We start from the raw sequence: 20,301 nt of genomic DNA on the forward strand, positions 1-20,301 counted from the left end.
TGCAAAAGTTGGTTTGCAGGAAAACAATTAACTTTATCTTTAATACATAAAAACAGTGGAAACTAATCAGATAGGTTAGTTTTACAAATTTGCTATCAAACTTTAAAATATAAAAGTGCTTATTTTAATTATCAAAATAACAGCTCCAGAGTTTCATAGTAATGAAGCCAATGCGGAAACTGAATTACCTGCCCTCATCTTAAGAGGCTTACCTGTCTTCAAAGTAAACCAATCAGCTTTGAACCACACCCCCACAAAGCCCAATCATCATCCAGAATTCATTTTAAAAGGTCTTGATTCAGGCCTTTAAAAGGACCCTGATTCAACCCACCTCCATCCCCTTCTCCAGTAGCTAAGCTCCATCTGGCTTTATCAGATGGACTGGTTCATACAAACCTGTGTTTATGCAAGCTGGATATATAGTATATCTTCTGGGTCTCGAGTGAAGTACTAGTATAAGCTCACACTGTTTGTTTGTTTTTTTATAAGCACCATGAAAATCTTTATTTCTATATTTCAGTCATGACAAACTCCAGAGGAATTAAGGTAATTTAATTTTTACAAACATTTCTAAATTAAATAAAAGTATTTCTGTGGCAGACCTGTCAGTGGCCATTTATGTACCATATATGAAATTCTGTTATAAGAAAAAATTCCTTTGAAACAAACATTTTGCAATCTAGTCAAGATCTTTTTTCTAAAATTTCCGAACATGGACTCCAGCAGAAAATTGCTAAGTATTTCACCATGTATTTGTAACCTCAGTATGCTGGATATAAAAGCATTTTTGAGATTGCCCCCCAGACCAGGTAGAAGTTACAGCTTGTATACCAGAGTGCTTAAAGTCAAAGAAAAAAGGGAATAAAATTAAAATAGACCCATAAATTGTCTGTAGTTTCTGACACTTTCAGTTTTCTCTGATGATTTTTATACTTTTGCTGTAAAATGTTTTGAGGACATACAGTATTTTCCCAAAAAGAAATCAGGGCAAAAAAAATCTCTTGGCAGACTGGGCACAAATTCCACCCAGAATGCAACATTAAATGAGTTTATCAGAAGCTTAGTTCAAACATCAAAATCAAGCTGCTTTAATGATCTGCATTCAAAAACATTTACTCATAACATTTATTTGATAAAGCCTTTAAATCCCACTTTAGTTTTTCATATAAATGCAGATAGAGATGGAAACAACACTGATCACGCATCATCAAAAGCACAATACTGCAGTTTGATGTGCAGGATGTAAATGTCTTTACTAGAAGAACCCATGCATGTAGATGTCTATAGAGCAGTAAAATGTCTAGAATATGTGCCCTGCACCTGCATTCAATCCAGCTAAGTCAATACTATGCAGAACAATTTTTCCCTGCAATTAAGGGAAAGAAAGAGATGGGCACCGACCAAGAACAAAATATTGATTGGAACCAGTTATAACATTTCAGTTCTCTGGGAAATATTCATATTTTTACATTTTCGATTCCTAGTTTCAATTCCCAGTCAGCTGACTGGAAGAAGACACAGAATACAAACAAAGAAGAATTTGAAGTATATTTACAACCATCTGTTTGTGTGGCAGCATTGGAAACTTCTGCTTAACATTAATTCCAGACATGACCAGTCAGCTATGTACAAGATAGGGATTTTATTAAGGAAAGGAGAACTGACAGCCAACGTGATTGAACACCCCAGGAGTCAGAATGAGATTGACCCATCTTTGACCCACTCCGATGGTGTTGTGTTAAGGTAAGTTCCCTTAGGGACTTCAGTTCCCCTGGACAAGAGCCCACCTTCTGCAGGAAGAAGAGATCTGTTCTAACAGTTTTCTTCATTTTATATCAATTTAACAGATACCTGTCTCATTTCCTACACAGTCTACACATCCCAATCACTAAAACCTAGAGCTATCAGATTTATCAATAATTCTAAGGGTAACTTTATTCATTATTCAGGACATTTCTTTTGGTATATGTTTCTGAAATGTTTTTAGTGAATGACAGCATGCTCGTAATTTCTTTGTCCACAAAGTTAAACATAACGACTTCCACATCTAGTTGAGTGGATGGGGTAGGGTGGAAAACGCAGGGGAAATCTTGAAATTCCTTCCTCGGCAAAACACCTTTTGAGCTGCTTTTCCCTTCGGCTCTGACTCTCAGCCTAACAATGCACCACAATCAGAGTCAGGTCAGTAAAATAATACACATAGTCTAATGTGGTTTAAGAACCTGCAGGATTAGACACTGGATATGATAAATGTATTTTATTTAGGTTTATTTTATTTATTTAAGTATTAACTCCACACAAATATGGAACCCTGTGGAAAGAAAATTCATGGTTTTACATTAGACTTAATAGGTTTGATATTTATTGGATGAAAATAAACATATGGCAATGTATTATAAAGTTTTTATAAAAGATAAAAAAATTAAATAATGCCAAATCTTACCAAACGATCCATAAAATAGTTAAATAGTTAAAAAGCCTTTATTGTCATCATATTCTGCAACGGATACAATGAGATTTTTGGGACTTCCATTTCAGCTACCGTGAAATAAAAAAATAAAAAATATAAATATATTAAAAGGAAAGGAAATGTAAACAGTACTGGCACAGATTGTGGGTCGGGGAATAGTGCAAAACAAGTGTAAAGTGACCGACAGTGCAGGTCGGAGTTGAGGGTGGCAATGGCTTGGGGAATAATGCAAAACAGGTGAAAAAGTGCACCACATAACCAGAGCCATGGAGAGCTAAAACGTACGGACTACGGATGAATACTCAGCTTCATCTGCATCATTTGCCTTTCTGCTCTGCTGTTATTTCTTTATGACTTTGAAAATGACTAGCAGGCCAGCTGACTTTGAACAATTCCTGTTTGGGTGGATAAGGCTCTTACCTTTAAGGTGGTAGTCCACAAAATTGTTAGAGGAGGCCTGCAAAAGTGCCGACCTGCGGTACACCACATGGACCCTGCCTTTATCCTCCATCTCCTGAGTGCCCTTCTCCAGCGGCTCAATGAAGTACTCGTCTGAGTCGGTGCGGATCATTCCAGCCTAGAACAGAACACCAGGTAGATTTCAGTATGCACTGTAAAATATTGAAAACTCAATAAGCATTTTTTTTTCTTAAAATAAGCCTAGTTTCTTCTACATGAAAGTGTTCTTTTCTTAAATTCAGGTGGTATGTGAGACAGTTTGCCAATGAAACATGACAAAATGTGATTAAAATAATAATAAAAACAACTGCATTGTCTTATTTCAAGTGCATATTATCCAATTATCTTATTTTGAGAGTTAAAAAAAACAACTCATTCCTTTGGCAAATAATCTTATTAACCTGCTCAAATTAAAGCTAAATACACTTAATTTAAGACATTCATACTAATTTCTAGATGATTTTTGCAGTGTAAAACCCCAACACATGCTTGTTAGAGAAAATACAACAGATCTTTATTTGTCTATATAAAGTTAGGCTTCAAGATCTTGTAACTGGTTATTGTAAAGAAATTATTTATATCGAAAGATCATGTTTTTCTTCTTCACATATGTTATTGTGAAAACTAAATGGATGTCTTCTTTCTATATTGTTAGATATGTATCCATACAACACAACACAACACAACACAACACAATGACTTCCCCAGTTGAATATTAATAAAATATAGGAAATCAAGAAGAACAGATGTGCTAATGCAGTATTTAGTAATTTATCCAGAGCAAAAAATATGCACATCCACCACAGCAATGTCTACGTCACTCTGTTTACCATTGATTTTGTGTTTCTTTTAGCATCTTTCCATCTGTCTGCCATTATCACCTTGTTACCCAAAAACCGCTGGTGGCGATCAGAAATCCCAAGCATCATTAGAGGTACACTGGAGCAAACATGCCCGATGATGGCTACCTGCAGCCTGCAGATTTCCTGCAATAAGAATCCAGCCATGCTTCTTATTTAGAGCAGAAATATAAGGTTCCCCCTTCTAAGTGAAGTAGTGTAAAAACTGGATGTCTGACCCATTAAATCTAAACGATGTGCTGAAATCGGTGTCCTGTCCGTAAACTATATTTAAACATCAAAAGATGCTTTTTTCTGCTTTTATTTAATTTAGAAAAAGGCCCTTTATGTGCGTTTAGAGCAAAAATAATGATGATAATAATACAGAACCCCTTGTTATGATGTGTAAATCTCCTTCATAATATTTATGCTATATTGTTGTAATGTAATCTGAAATGAAATCATCAAAATCCAACATTACATTCAAGCATTTGCTCAGTGGAGGGAAAACATAATCCCATACGACCCAATAATTGTTTTCCACAAAGTCACTGTAGCCAAACTTTTTAAGCAGCCCCACTGTTATTACTTTGAGTCAGTAATCCCCTTTTGATATGATGACTTCGCTCAGAGCTCTCTAGTAATATTTCACAAGGTTAGGAAACACAAAGATACTTTGAGAAAAGATTCTCCAGAACAGTGGCTCTCAAAAATTTAAGAAAAGAAATCACCTTGAAGAAAAGTGAAATAATTTGTTTTAAGATTTAAAAGCAGCAAGTATGCCTGAATTTACAATAGGAGTTGGTTCCATATTTTAGAGAGCAAAGTAATTGAAAGTGGATGGGACTTTTATTCTGCAGCTGAGTTTCTCATAAAATTTAATATTCAGAGGTAAAAAGAATGCTGTTTTTTTTTTTTTTTGTCACAAGATTTTGTCTGGTGTGTCTTACAAACTTAACGGTGCCTCATAAAATTGTAGGGAAAATATTTAAATAAAATTTAGATTTTTAATCTTTTTACTTGTAGACACTGAAAATGTGGTCTTGTTATAGTATTTGAAATGGTGATGACAAATTGAGGGGATTTAAACTGAATATTGAGGCTCATCCTCTAACTGCAAAGGATTTCCCCACCTTGGGTTACAGGGTAGTGATATCTGAGGGACACTGAAAAACATTCAAAAAGTAGATTTTTCTTTACTTACTATATAGCATTGTTTATCCCCTTTCAAACCCAGACAGACAGGATCTAATTTTGTATAGGGAGACAAAGCATCGAAAACCGAGCCCTGGGTTAAAACACTTGTTCTCAAGTTATTTTTTAGGATAAGAAAAAAAAATAAAAATAAATAACCCTACCTTAACAGAATATACGTAATGAGTAGAGTATAATTTTACATCACAAAAGCTTTCTTTTCAATAGGATTTTTTTTTTTATCAAACTTCTTATTTAATGCTTTCTCTCTGGAAGTGTTTTGTTATTCTTTTCTTGTTTTTCTTATAAAAACGCCATGGAACAGAGAATTAACAGTACCTACACAAAAGGAATTTAAATTACATTTTGAAAGAAATTTCTATAGCTTTGTCATCAAATATCAGTATATGCAGTAGCAGCCATTTAAAAGGCCCTTTCCAGTCAAACACCAGCCGAATGACCCCCCATGTTATTTTACATGCATGCCCAGGACTGACTCCACCCTTTCACTGAGTTACAGGGTCTGACCAGGAGATAATGCTTCTCTTTAGATCTTAATGTTCACAAATCATGACAGAAAGAATATTTTAAGTACAAACACTGATGTTTGAAAAAGGAATCGTAGGGGACCACCCAAGGGCCCATCAAGGAAAGTGAGGAAATTTTGAATGGCTACTACTGTATGACTCAGCCTTAAAAACTTTAAACATCAGTTGAGCTGGGATTTTATGTAGTTTCCATTTCTAAAATATTTTTCAGATAAATCTTTTCAACTTCATTTTTTTCCTTTTATTTTATTTATTAATCCAAATCTTCAAATATATCCATAATAAATATACATAACTTTAGATCTGAAATCTTACTAAAGGTATTAGATCTACCTTTAAATTGAAGTTTAGGAAATAATGTATAGTTACCACAAAACTTGGTGACCCACAAATGCAGCCCTTTGTTGGAGGTTTATAAATACTACACAAGAACAGAGAAATAGTTCTTCCCTAGTTGGCAAGAACAAGAGAAAATGTTATCTTGCCTCCGAGTGCTTCTACTTAGTAAGAAGCTCAGCTGTCAAATTCATGGAACTCATAAATAACTATGGATATCTGTGCCTGAGGTAATGATGGAAGTTAAAACCTGAAAATGAAAAGGGAAAACTCATTCCTCTGCCCACTAAACAAAGCTCATTCAAGCTCTGACCAATTGCACAACTTTATAAGGACTGGCTTTTTATTATTTCTGATTTTTTTTATTATTAATGGCTTCAAATAACATTTTGGTTTATCATAACTTAGTGTAGGATTTCTTTTGGCATATTCTCTAAGGAATGCTCTCCTGTTTAGGTTCAGACGGTGCAGCTCCTCGATTGCATCTTTTGGCTCTATGCTTATTCCATCCGCTCTGTGACACTTGCCCCGTTACTGAAATCGAATCCATATAAGCAACTCACAAAGTGAATGATTTCCATCCCCCCCAGTCCCCAATCTGCTAACTGTTACCCTCTATTCACCAGTGCTGCTAGCTGGGTCAGTTAAAGTTTGTATTTACTCTGACATAGAACTTGGAAACTTTGTGACACAAGCTCCCAGGTTACATTAATAAACAAAATAATTAAATGTGTATGTGTACCACATATAGACTGACAGTCTGCCAGTTAATAAACCGGCAGCCATCCTATTTCTCAACAATACAACATCGTGATGCCACATTTCAACATTATGATGTGGTTCTAAATCCTGCAGGACTATGTGTCTACAGACATAAATAGGTATACATGCCAAAATATATTCCTGACATGATGCGTTCACTTATTGCATATGATAATGGATCATTTTAGCTGTCCGTCTGTCACTTGGCATCATTCCTTATGAGAAAAACTCCTTGGAGCTCAAATTAAATAAATCTGGGCCTGATTTCCCTGCAATTAATCACACTTAGAACTTACCGCCAAATAATGAAGTTGACATGCATCATTTAACTGCCGGTGGCAATTCCACATGTTGTTTTTCCCCATCACAACTAATGATCAGAATTATGGAAAAAAAAATAAATAAAAAAAATCCAATCCAATGATTACATTAATTAGCAGCATGAATGTTCTCAAAAAAAAAAAAAACAACTTAAAACTTGCAATAATTTAACCAGGCCTTTCTCTTTAGTGAAAGTGCAGAGTACATACAAAATATAAACATATTTCCTGAAAAAGATGTTCATTACTTTTTTTCATATACTTGTATATAAATGCCTTTATTGGTAGCTAAAGGGAACCCAAGTCATACTCCTAGTTCTAATTTAAAAGAAATGGGTGCTTGACGGGAGCTTGTTTCAGAGTGGAGAGATTAAACAATCTCCCTCCAATCAGAGACGTCTGGACAGATTTAAGCAAAACTATTTAAATTGCCCTTTAGGTGTAAAATATTGTTGCCTTCCCTTTGGGGAATGGCAGCCTAGTGGTCAGTGCATTGCACTTGGAATCCTGAGGTGTTGAGTTCAAACCCCACTCCCATGGACTGCCACTCTGGCCCCGAGCAAGACCTACACATGCTCCCCGGGCGCAGCACAATGGCAGCCCACTGCTTCCCAAGGGGATGGGTTAAATGCAGAGAGTTCATTGTGTTGCTCTGTACTTGTGACAGTGTAATGACAGTAAAATCCCGGAAATATTTGCTGCACAACTGCTGTCGCTCTGCTCAAACCTCTGAACAGGTACGAACCTGCGCTCACTCAACCAACAAGATTACTTGGACTTCAGCTAACCATTCTGTCCCCCTCTGCAGTGAAAATCAGTCGTGACCAGTCCTGGACCAGATTTTCCCCAGAATCAGTTCTGTGTTTCAACCTGTGTTTCTCAATAAACCTTTGAACTTTTTCCCCTGTCTCAAAGTGTGTTCTGCATTTGGGCTAGAATCACAACCCATCATGACAATGTTCTGCTTTAAAAATATTTTGAATTTTATTTTGTGGTATTAACAGTTAAATATTTAGATTTTTTTCCATACTTGAAGTTACATTAAAATTAATCTTTCTACTTTGAATTAAAATAAATTGCTGTCAGAAGTTTTTACACTAGAAGCATTCCCTGATACCACGTGATTTGGGATTCAGGTCGCTTGGATTAAAATCAAAGACATTCATAGGTATCGAAACCAAAACAAATGAGTCAAAATAATTTTATATTCAACTGAAGTGTAATTTTTATGACAAATTATAAGGATGGGGATCATATAAAATGTTCATAATTATTTGAATAATAATACATTCTAAAAATAAAGACAAATTAGTTGACTATTATTAAATCAGTTGCAGCCCGTCTATGCACTGTGTTGTTGGCATGTAACAGAATGCAAAGTGCTTAATATTGTATCATAATGTGGGATGAAAAATATTTAGCACCACAAACTGTTTTATACTTAACAGATGATCAAATGAATATGAAATTTATTTTAAAAAGCGAGAAATGGTTTTGAGCAAGCTGTATTTGAAGATGCAAACTAGATCCCAGCAAGTCATCCACGTCTCATTTGTCACAGTTTGTTTCCGCCGGGTACCCAAAGTGCTGCCACAAAAACAAAATAAAGAGAGTTAAGGCTCCATCAAAGCCAATGCGGTCATGCAGTGTCCTCCTGAATAAATCTGGATGGCACTTTATCAGACTGATGTCTACACAGCATGCAAATACATGAACCTGATCCTGCACCAAATTCAATACAGAGTATTAATAAGATGAAATCTTTTTGGTTGTTTTCTGCATCCCTTCTTGCAAACTATTAAAACTGTCTTTTCAGTGGGAATGCAAAAATATGTATAATATAAAAGTGCTACTGTGCATTGTAAAAAATCCATTAAACAAAACATTACTTTTTCCAAGATGGCAACATGAACCAATATACTTGTTGAATAAGTTCACAATATTTTTTCTCTGTTACAATTTCTTCAAATGTGTGTACAGAATAGACTTCGATCTTGTTTGCATTTATATTATACTTGCAGACCCATGTAGCCTACAGATTTAAAGTTTCTGCAAACCAGCAACACATCACGCTGTCATGAAGCTGTTTACAAAGAACTGATTTTAACTTCTTTACAAGCATTGCATTTAGAGGCAAGGTCAATTAGCCTCTGCTAATTACTCCACAATCTGTGCTTCATTCAAATCTTTCTGTTATTTATTTCTACTTATTTAAGTCTACAGATTGTAAATTATTAATAAAAAGAACGTTGTTATTTTTTGTTTTAAAAAAGGACACTTTAGGATATCACTAAAAACCTAAAGGAGTCTTTCAAATTTACCAGGCCCACTGAGATTAAGTGAGATTCTGTGCTTTAGACTAACAGGGGCTGCCATTTATTTCCAAATCAAATAAGAGGCAGAGAGGAATATTCTACTACCAGGTTCATTATTAAAACCACCAGCCTTCAAATAAGGAGGCCTTTAACAAACCCCTTTGGGTTGAATGTGAAACTCAGAGGTTGTGCAGATCCTCTGTCCATCATATAATTGGCTAAAAGTTAAGATTCAGTCCAGCAGTGTTCTCCTAACTTCTGAAAATGTCATTCTGTAATGGCTGATATGATGGAGAGCTATTCATCCTGATCAAAGCTTTTTCATGCAGCTCTATGCCCTACTAAAGATTGTTTGGAGGAGATTAGAGCATCTTGTGCTTTCACACACACACAAAAAAAAATGATGTCCATACAAACAGGAAAAAGCATAAAAAAACTCATCAGTACAGCGAATATATACAGCACAGTTACTATGGTATTGAAATTCTTTGATCTATACTTGCAAAGATGTGATGAAAATGAGTACAAAAAGAAACTGGAGCTTAGTAAACTCCAGGTGTCCTTTAAATTATGAAAAGATACAAAATCTTAAGTGTGAAATGAAAAAAATGTAGCAGAAACATGTCAACTGTGTTCAAAAACCTACACTAAACCCTGCAGCACTTTCAAAAAAGCAACGACATGCTTATAACTTCCCTGAATCGGTTCTACATTCATTCTTGGCGCGATGGCATTGCATGAAAAGCCCTCCCTCTCAGCCTTGTGTGTGATGATTAACACTCCAACACGTTGAAGGGAAAAGGCTCTGAAATAAATTTCAGCTTAGAGCTAATTCCCATCTTCTTTACGGCTGGGGATGAGGCGCAATAAGCAGATGTGCTCTAAGGAGCAGAGAATTAGAGGGATAGCATGTTTACATGATGCTGTGTGAATGAAAAGATAAAAGATATTGAGAAACATTCTATCCTCTTTTCATTCTCCATCACACCTCAAACACTGAAATATGAGTGCATTTACTAAGTAGAGAGCTGTTAAATAGGTAGAAGTCCATCACTGTAGTTTTCAAGCAGGATGTTAAAAGGATTATTTGAAAGTCATATCATTCATTTTTCATAACTCCATAATTTGTTGAAGTAAAGCTAAGTCAGCCTTATTTTCAATGCACATTTAAAATGGACAGCAGCTGACCGGAAAGAAGCAAGAAATAGAAAACTAGAGGATCAAAAGGACAAAATGAATATTAAATGCAGCTAAATGTGATAATGTATATGTCTTGGTGGTTGCTTATAAAAAGCCTTTTTAATAAACAGAATCCTGAACAGTTCTTATGGTTTAATGAGCCAAATAATAATAGTTACTACAACCAACAGCCTTGAAAAGTCCCCAACTTAGCAAATAGTCACAAACTGGGGTTTTTAAATAATATCTCAAGCTCAATATATGACTCAGTTTTGATCAATCCATCATGAATGGACCTACCATGGCACAACTGCAAACTTTGACAGCCTCTCCTTTCAACCCTCTTTCTGTGACATGAGAGAACCCTCAGAGCATTTGCCGGTAGGCGAAAAAAAACAAAACAAGAACTGGAGGCAGCCAATACAAACCAGCACAGGGTCGGCTACACAAGGATCTTAGATTAGTATATTGTTTTGTTGTTGATTGCCCGAATCAACAGAGTACAGACAATTAGAATTTTTTATCCCATACGTACATGCTGCCAATTTCAGACAAAAAAAGAGAAAACAAACCACAGTAGCTCTGGTTAGAAGCAAGAAAACAATTGGAGTGGAGAGAAACAACCATCCTACATGCTCTTGAATATAGCACACCCTTCTTACCAGGTAAATAAAATATTGTCTTCCATTGGTACAGATTAACCAATGGAATCTGTACCATTGGTTAGCCATTGGTTGTAGCCATATTTACCTTAGAATAAGACAAAAAAGGAAAATAGTAAGGCTTCAAGCTTTCACTTGCTGATAGATTTCACATTATCCACTATTTATGCAAAGGACTTGCAAAAGCATTTATTACAAGTTTGCTGGATTTATTATCCAACTGACTTTAGTCAATGCTAAACAACCTATTGCTGCAGTGAAAACCTCAGTATGTGACATTATGGGGAGATGCAACATGTACATATATATATATATATATATATATATATATATATATATATATATATATATATATATATATATATATATATATATATATATATATATATATATATATATATATATATATATAGGGTTGTTTATGTTACATTACTCACCAAGATATGAAGGTTAAGTTTGCTGTCCAGATATAGCTGTTTCTTCTATTTACAAGGACCAAAGATACATGGTTATTTTCTGGCCTTAGTGCATCTAGGTACAACTTTGGATTGCCTTCTGGTTTGCCTTCTGGTTTCCAGTTAGCCATGTGTAGATGTCACGCCACTCAGCCAGAAGTAATCCTGTCAGATCATCTATCCATTGAGTTGGTGTGGACAGGTCGACCGATCTGGTTCTTTCCTTTTAAAGCCAATTTCTTTAAATAAATAAATATTCTGGCCCCAGAAACAAAGTAGTAGGGCTGCAACAAGGAATCGATAAAATCGATAAAAATCGACTTTTAAAAGCGTTGGCAACGAATTTCATCATCGATTAGTTGTGTCGCGCGATTAATGCGTCTTCCGCCGCCGTCGTCATTGCCATGGGGCGCCTCCCCCATCCCAACTCCGCTCCCGCAGGAGTCCCTCTCAGCGCTGCAGTCAGAGGATGTTTACCCTCAGCGTCCAGACTGCAAATGAAGCGCGCATGCGCCGGGATTGACGGCGCAAATTTATCACAATAATTAAAATAGCCTGCGCTTTGTAAAGCGAAAAAAGTCGTAACATGCAACTTTTGTAAAAACAAATTAACATGGCACGGAAGCACCGCTGTTATGACGCAGCACCTGAAAAGGAAACACGTTGGAGCCTTCGATGGCAGTGAAGAGAGCTGATCAGCAGGGTGAGTAACCATGTTTGTTTTGTTTTAAAGTGGGGAAACGTAACGTTAGTTTCTCAGGTAGCTCATCTGATGCTTTCCTTACCTTGTTAGTAGGTTACAGACAGTGATAAGGTTGGCTACTTATTTTACTTTTAATTTCATTTGAATTAGCTTAAGCAATGTTTATATTTTCTTTATAAATAAATTAACTTGCAAATTATGAGGGCAAGGCTTTTAAAGTTTAAATCTTCTGGCAAAGATAAAGTAAAGAAGATCCTGCAATTTATGGAAGTAAAACAGAATAAAATCAAGGAAGATCAGTAATATGTCAATTAATTATATGCCACATTCCCATGTAAATATCTGTCTTTGGAGGATGTTTTTTTACCACCCCTAGTTCTCTCATTTTTATTCCAAATACAATTTATAATTTGAATCACAGGGCTATTTTTATCTCTATGGTTAAGTATTTTCTCAAGTAGCAACTTGAACTGCTATACTTTCCTGTCTTAAAAGGCAGAACTCTTCTAGTCTAAAAAATGGAATAAAGAGGTTAGTATAAAAAATATTTTTTATCCGATTCATCGATTAATCGAAAAAATAATTGGCCGATTCATCGATTTTTAAAATAATCATTAGTTGCAGCCCTACAAAGTAGACTCCCATATTTAGATTAAATCAGATAAAGCAGTTTTAGACATGATGATAGATATTGCAGTGTTAAAGTAACACTCAAGAGTACATTTGGTCCTACTCTGAATTAGTGTGGGACCAAATGTACTCTCAAAGTGTTACTTTAACACTGCAGCATTTACTGTGTATAGGCAGGAAGGATCTCCAATAGTAGTCTGTCTTGTCCCAGAGAAGCCTTTGATTGAACTCTCAGTCTGCTATCAGGATGAACTTGCTGCATTTCAGCTATGCTTTCAAACATTTTGGGGGGAGTTTATCTTGTGAACTGTTATTCATACAGCTGAATGTAATGGAGTCCTCTTTAAAGTTTTTTTTAAGACTCAAAACCTCCTATAGAATGAATCAAAAACCTCTTTCCATCTCACAATGTTTTACTCCCACTTAAACAATCAAACTAAATCTCTGAGTAAAAACTTGGTTTACTTTGTTCTTCAGTTTTTATTCTTTGGTTATATTATCTAAACTTTTTGGTTTTCTAGTGTTTAACTGCTAAGAAACATAGGTTTGATCAAATGTTTTAGAAACGTCCACTGTTGCAGGGTGTCCTTATCTTAATCTAGTGTCTCTATGTAGTTTTTACTTAAACAACTATAGTCTTTTACGCTCCTCCTTATATTCTTGTGAATCAGCGAATACTAGCGTGTGTCACTAAATTTGACATCATAATATGGTTTATTAAAGATGTATTATTCCTTTAAATATAAGAGTGTCAGAAAAGTTTAGAAATGAATCGTTGTTGTTCTTAAATCTTATTATCATTCTATTTACATGGATGTTGAACATTTCGTCATATTTCAAAGTCATATTGTCTAGCTATCCTTAAAGTAATATTTGTAAGAGTACTAAACTAAACATAAAACGAGGAAGATTATAAATTAACTATTTGAACTGGAGATCTAAAGCAGATCATATGGGTTTATAGATGGGATTCAATGATAGGCCAGAAATTGATAATCAATGCTGTTTGAGAAATAACATGTCTGCTGTGTAGACACTTATCTCTTTGTTGATGCAGTCGGAAATATTGATTTAACAGAAGGAACAATACATTTGCTCATTGATGTTCAATCTAAAGTCAAAAGATTTACCAATATATCCGAAGGGTCATCTAATCCCAGAAGTTGTATTAAAATGACAGGAGTACATATAATTTCTCTCTTTTATACAATAATGTATTTCAAAAAAAAATTTATTACTAAAATCAGGCATTAGACAGCAGTTTCAATTGTATATAAATGATTATCCTCCAAGAAAAAAAGATGCTCCTACTAACGCACATATCTTCTTAATGAAGCAGAATCAGTTTAAAGTTGTTATAATAACACCAAACCTGATTCACACAAGCACAAATATGTTATTTACCTTAGCTTTCTGATCCACTGCCACCAGTTTAAATCAAAAGATTTAAACTCACGTGATGACATGTGACAAAATAAATGAATCCTGACTCCAGATCAACTAAATCCAGTCTTGTGATATTAAGAAAAAATAAAGCAAACCATCTGCTCTCCTATCAAATCTTGGACCTGGTCGTTCCTCTGCCTTTAAGTGGATCAAACATACAACAGAGAAAGGAGCTTATTTAGATGGATAGATCATGTGCATGAATGACTTCTAGTGACATGAAAAATCAACCAACAGTTCTGTATTTTACATGCTGTTGATAAGAGTGGCTAATTATTGGTGGCAGAAGAGCTTAAGACACTAAACTGCCACACTGTTGTTTTTGTTTTTATCATCGTGAAGTCTGCCTCACAAAGTGCTGCCTACTTGCTGTCAGCATGTGATTTAGAACATTATAGCCCTTTGAAATTATTGTTATAAGCCTCAGATTTCAAGGTGTGTACTTTCAGCTTGACACCCTCTAGTTATCTTTGATACTTTCCCCACTTTCATACAAAGGATGTACACTGAATACAAATATGAAAAAAACAACCCTTTGCTGTAGTTCATATTGTTCATAAGCTTAACACAAAAATAAATTTTTTATTCTAACAAAAGGTCTATTTCTAAACTATCTAAATCTGTGATCAGGTACAACTCTACTTTTTCTTGGGATAATCCATCCATCTCACAGGTGCAGGATCTAAAGCTGCTGATGAGACCGCATGATTATTGGCCTAAACTTGCCACAATAAAAGATCACTCTTAAATGTTTAATTTAACTGCATTGTTTGGGTTACGGGTGCAAAAGACCAGTCAGTAAACTGGTGGGGCCCCAGTGCACCTCAAAAAGTGAGGTGTTCTCTGCAGAACCACTGCAGAATGCTGCACATCCATCACAGTGATTGGTAATTGCTGGCTTACACATTGAGTACTATTTAATAATCCTAATTATTTTTGGATAATTATTAATTACTAATTATTTTGAAGTGTCTGCAACATAGGGTGAAGGAGCACAGAGGGGAGAATTTTTCTATAAAAATGGAAGATACAAAATAATGTTGACAAAGGATGAAGAAAAGAATGCTTTTTACGAGGTTATTGGGTGGTTTGAAAAAGAATCTGATTTAATTTGGCCCTTGAAGGTTTATTTTTCTTATTAATATTTCATCCTCCTCTTGCAGCCTCCATCCACTATGTGTGCTCTGTTCTGCTCTAGCATCTTATGCCAATCTCCCACTGTGCCCCTGAGCTCTAGAGCTGGTCTGGGCCACCTGCCAACTTTGCCAGGCTGAGATGCTCTCTGTCTGAGGTCTTGCACTACACTCAAGCTGTGCTCTCTGAGTTCTAACGCAGGGCACAGTAAGCGGCCAATGCATGTGTCAGGTGCTGCTTGGCATCATTCTCTGATCTCCCGCTGCTCCTATATCAGCTCCAGAACACCTTACCTCTGTTTTCAGAATTTTAATTCAGTTTTTGAATTGAAAAACCTTCCTGCATAGAAATAGGCTTGTGCACGCTCTTGCACGCATTTAATAGGTGTTCCCTCTAGGAAGCGGGTACAGGGTTGTGCATGTGCAATTTTTTTTAAGTGGAGAGGGTGGTTCTTTTTTTAAAAATCGTGAAAATCCTCCACAATACCTTTAAGGTAGTGAGAAAAGAGGTGGAATAGTCCTTTAGCTGTTTCATGAACAGGAAGCTACAAACTAGAATCTAATTTCAGCTTTTTGAACACAGCTACAGTACATAAAAATGACCAAATAATATGAGTGTTTTGATGAAGTTTTATCTTTTTTTTTTATTATAATCTAAGTTTAAGAACCTTATCTCAGAACTATTTGACAGAAAATTTCCTATATATATTTTTTAAATATGTTCTATGAACCCAGTTAACTCTTCATTGGAGAAGAAGTTCATTGGGACTAGTCAGGAAAAGGTGGGGCTGAGGGTGTTACCGCTAATCTTAAGAGTGGGCAGGTATAAAGCAGGTCAAACAAGGCTGAAGTCATTCAGGCTGCTTTAGCTACACCAAACTACTTCAACTTGTTCTGCAGCGAGGGCCACTTGAAATGAGGTGATGGACATGGAAAAACAACACAACAATGAACCTCAGGATCTTATCATGGTATTCCAATGCATTGAGAATATCATCAACAAAATACACCAATCTCTGAAACAGCCTACAGTCACCATGGGCCACTCAACCCAGAACAGAAATATTAGCAAACTGCTCATCAACACAATGCCATATACAGGTAGACTGTTTGGCATCTGATCTGTAGAGAGAAAACAATATTTCTCCATGACAAGAATACCTCTCCAGAGAGCATTTGAGCACATTCGAGACAAGCTGTGGTCAGTTAAAACCACAAGCCTGCAGATGAGCTACACTTAGACAGTATTTGACATTTGGTGTAAAACTTCTTTGGTTATGCAAGCCTAAAGCTGTCTGGGTGGCTGCTCTCAATTGATTCTTAACCTGAGGGTGCTGGATGTGAAGGGCTGGTATGATTTCAAGGAGTCAGTGGTTGTAAGAAAAGTAGGATGTATAGCCAAATTCCCTAAAAACATCTTTGAAAACAGCTTTTAGCAAATAAAAAACATAAAATTCACAGGCAATGGCTCTGGTGGTTAGTCCTGCAGTCGGCATGCCAATTGCCCACTCACTCAAAACCCACATAGTGTGTCTTGTGCAATAAAAGCACACATTTTTGAATGTTTTTTTGTTTTTGTTTTGTTTTTTTATGACCTCCATCATGCAATAAACATGCCGTTTAATAATCATCAATATGCCACCTCTGTGAAATGGATGAATTCCTGAGTGGGTGAATTATCTTGGCAAAGGAGATGTGTTGACTAACAAAGATTTTGATACATTTGTGAAGAATATTGCAGAGAATACTCTTTTTTTTTTGTATATAGAAAACATTTGGCCTCTGAAACAATATCAACATTTTCATACAAACCTAAAATTTGCCTAATTTTGATGCTTTCGTTTTTTCTTTCCAGAAAATTGAACTTTTAGTGAGTAAGAGGTATATTTAAAAAAACAAAAATTGTAGAAGTGGACATTTCATCATTTAAAGGTTGTTCGAAGAAAAAAAAACTTCAAAAAAAGACCAGACCTTTGATGTGGAAATAAGAATAATTGTCTTGATGCCAAAAAGAGCCCAACAGATTTTACTTTCACCAGTGGAGCAGTACGGCTATCGCAATAGTGCTCCGCCTCATTAATGCATATAAATTGTTTTATTATAATTATACAGGGAGTTTTACAGATTATATGGATGCTGCAATGTAGGTAGAACAGGACAGGAAAAACAGAAAAAAAGGAGAAAAGATGAAAGAAAGAGGAGATGAAAGGGAGATAATGATAAAACATTTTCCGTCTGCATCATCACCTGCAAACAGATGTAAAAAGAACAGCACAACCAACGGACATGGTATGAGACATATAATAAAGTAACACCTAGATACTATCGCTAAAGTATAAGTAGTATTATTTAATCTGACATGTTTCCTGTGTTACCTGAAGATAAGAATATGGGCTTTCTGTAGTGAATGAAAGCCTCCTTTTGCTTTCATTGCTTGAAAAACCTAGCAGTGGATTGGTTTTGAAAGATTTGCCATAGACATGTCTCTTTATCCTCACTTTATTTTTATCAAACTCTACAAGTAAAAGAAAGTAAAGCTAGGCTGAAGAGAGAGTAAAACGTTCTGTAGAGAATATGACTTAAAAAAAGCATTTTGAGAATTTTTAATCTAGCACTGATATAGTTTTGTTTATAATCTCCTTGTTTTATCTCAATGTATTTCTTCTGACACACTCATCACCAGTTGGTTCAGTGTTACTGTTTTGATTCATATTCCAGAGATGACATCTATGTAGGTATTAAAAAACTGGAAAAAATCAAATAAAAAAATGTATTCAAGGCAGTGCAGCTCGGGCCTAAAGACTGTTTGAAATCTGTGAAACCTTAACTTAAAACAAATTTGGAAAAATGCATTCTTAGTTTCCCTAAAGAAATTTGTAAAATCCCACCTTCTCTCTTTTTGTGAACCTAATTTGGTGGGCAAAAGATAATTACACTTTTCAGTGCATTAGTTCTAAAATATCCCAGGTACCTTCCCCTTGGCAGCAAAAGGTGACAATTGCAGGTGTTTGACAGAGGCTCAGGTAGTTGGTACCTATATAGCACTGTTATAAATAGGGATCAAGAGTCCTGTGTTCCAAGAGTTTAATATCCCCAACATCAGCCCTGGCCAAGCAGACAGCACTTGTATGCCAAAGAAAACATATGGGATTCAGCTGAAGGACTCCAGTTTAAAAAAAAAAAACAGCCTCTTTCAGTCCAAACTTCTTAAGGAGGTTGGTATGAACGTGCTTTCGCTAAAGTTAGGGAAAAAGGGGACGTTGAGCGATGTTGAAAAATGGTCTGGATTCATACAGGACACTGCCACCTTTCACCCTTGGTGTTGTTCAAAGGTGTGTTTGCTTTCAAAAATGTAAGGGAAACTTCGTCATCCTTAACTGCCATTTTCATCCTACAGTTTCCTATAAAGAGACTTTATGGAAAGATAATAAACAAGCAGAATTCTTATAATTCCCAGGTTGGTTGTCAAAGGTCTATCTGTAATAGTATCTGTACACTGTGACACACCAACACCGGGGTATAAATAATTGTCATGTGAAAGGAAAGTTAATTTAGCTTTTTAAATGAAAAGACCACATTTAAAAACTTTGGTATGCATACGTAGAGATGGCCGTCAGTTCAGGGTAACATGCCAGACAAGGACAGCATTAATGAGAATAGCAGCTATGGTAACTAGAGGAACTAGAGGGACTCTATGCTCAGGCAGAAGTGGTTTGATGGAAAACTAGCAGTTGTGTACTTTTCAAATCAGGCGATGGAAAATGAGAAAACCATTGTAGAAATAAAACCAACAAGAAAGACATTTAGATTTTAACACAAGACATACTAGCACAAATAACATCTGACAAATACTTTCTAGTCAGATGAGACAATATCTTTAACTCAGCAAAACACTACGGGCCTGATCTTCAAAGATTACTAAACCTGGGCTCTAATTTGCACGTGCAATATTTTGTGTTGAAGGTGATCTACAAAGATTGCCACACAAACGTTACGATGTGCAAACTGATTTGGTTTCAACCACTTAAAATGAGCAGATTGCATGTGTTGCAGGCAGTTTGAGACTTTCCGTAAAAGAAACATGAGGTTCAAAGCCATGGGGACGGAGGTAATAATGATAATTGTTTAAGATCGAATAATAATAATATTTGTAGTGCACTTCACATAGGTATCTTATCTCAAACTTAAATATAAAAAATATAAAACATGAGAACAAGTAACCATAGACAGAATAAAGTATACTGTAAGCAGCAGGAGAAAAGCTGTCATATGTGGATGTACTGTATATACACTGTATATATCCCATGCACCTTTTTCTTCCTTTGGCACATTCTTCTCCTTTGACTATTTGAGCTGATGTAATGAGTACATTTCTCCACAGTGAGATCATAAGGTCAATCAATCAATCAATCAATCAATCAATCAATCAATCAATCAATCAATCAATCAATCAATCAATCAATCAATCAATTTTTCTGCCCCAGCAGCTTTATTCAACATACTTAGAAAAATAAGGTATGCTTATAATAAATAAAATATAACCGTGCCTTGAGTGGAGACGAGTAAGAAATGCCCACCCCTCGCAAATTAAAAATCGCAAACCAAGGTACTGTATGCCCATTACAATTTCATAGAACATAACTATTCCTGCGGAGCTTGTGGAGGAATATTGAAGGAGTTCAGGATGCACCCTTTCATGCAACTAGATACTTAAAATGACTAATTAAAAAATATGTATATATAAAAGGAACGATTTAAAATGTCAATTTTCTTAGCTCACAAATGCATGTGTTGAAGCTGGCGGTTAACAGTTATTAATTCTATTTTTTTGCAAAGCCAAATTCTTGTGC

The 20,301-nt window shown here is 35.6% G+C and overlaps 1 protein-coding gene across 5 annotated transcripts in view; it reads right to left on the reverse strand.

Annotated features, from left to right (window-relative positions):
- The window catches only part of adamts3 (ADAM metallopeptidase with thrombospondin type 1 motif, 3), a 284,275-nt gene that overhangs the window by 218,608 nt on the left and 45,366 nt on the right, over positions 1–20,301 (reverse strand). For all 5 annotated transcript variants that reach the window (XM_038298273.1, XM_038298274.1, XM_038298272.1 and 2 more), the window contains exon 4: positions 2,891–3,047. In XM_038298273.1, the coding sequence (XP_038154201.1) occupies positions 2,891–3,047 (157 nt within the window). The remainder of the gene's footprint in view (positions 1–2,890; positions 3,048–20,301) is intronic.

The sequence above is a fragment of the Cyprinodon tularosa genome, unplaced genomic scaffold (assembly GCF_016077235.1).
Source record: "Cyprinodon tularosa strain WSP-4 unplaced genomic scaffold, ASM1607723v1 ctg404, whole genome shotgun sequence".
Lineage (NCBI taxonomy): Eukaryota > Metazoa > Chordata > Actinopteri > Cyprinodontiformes > Cyprinodontidae > Cyprinodon > Cyprinodon tularosa.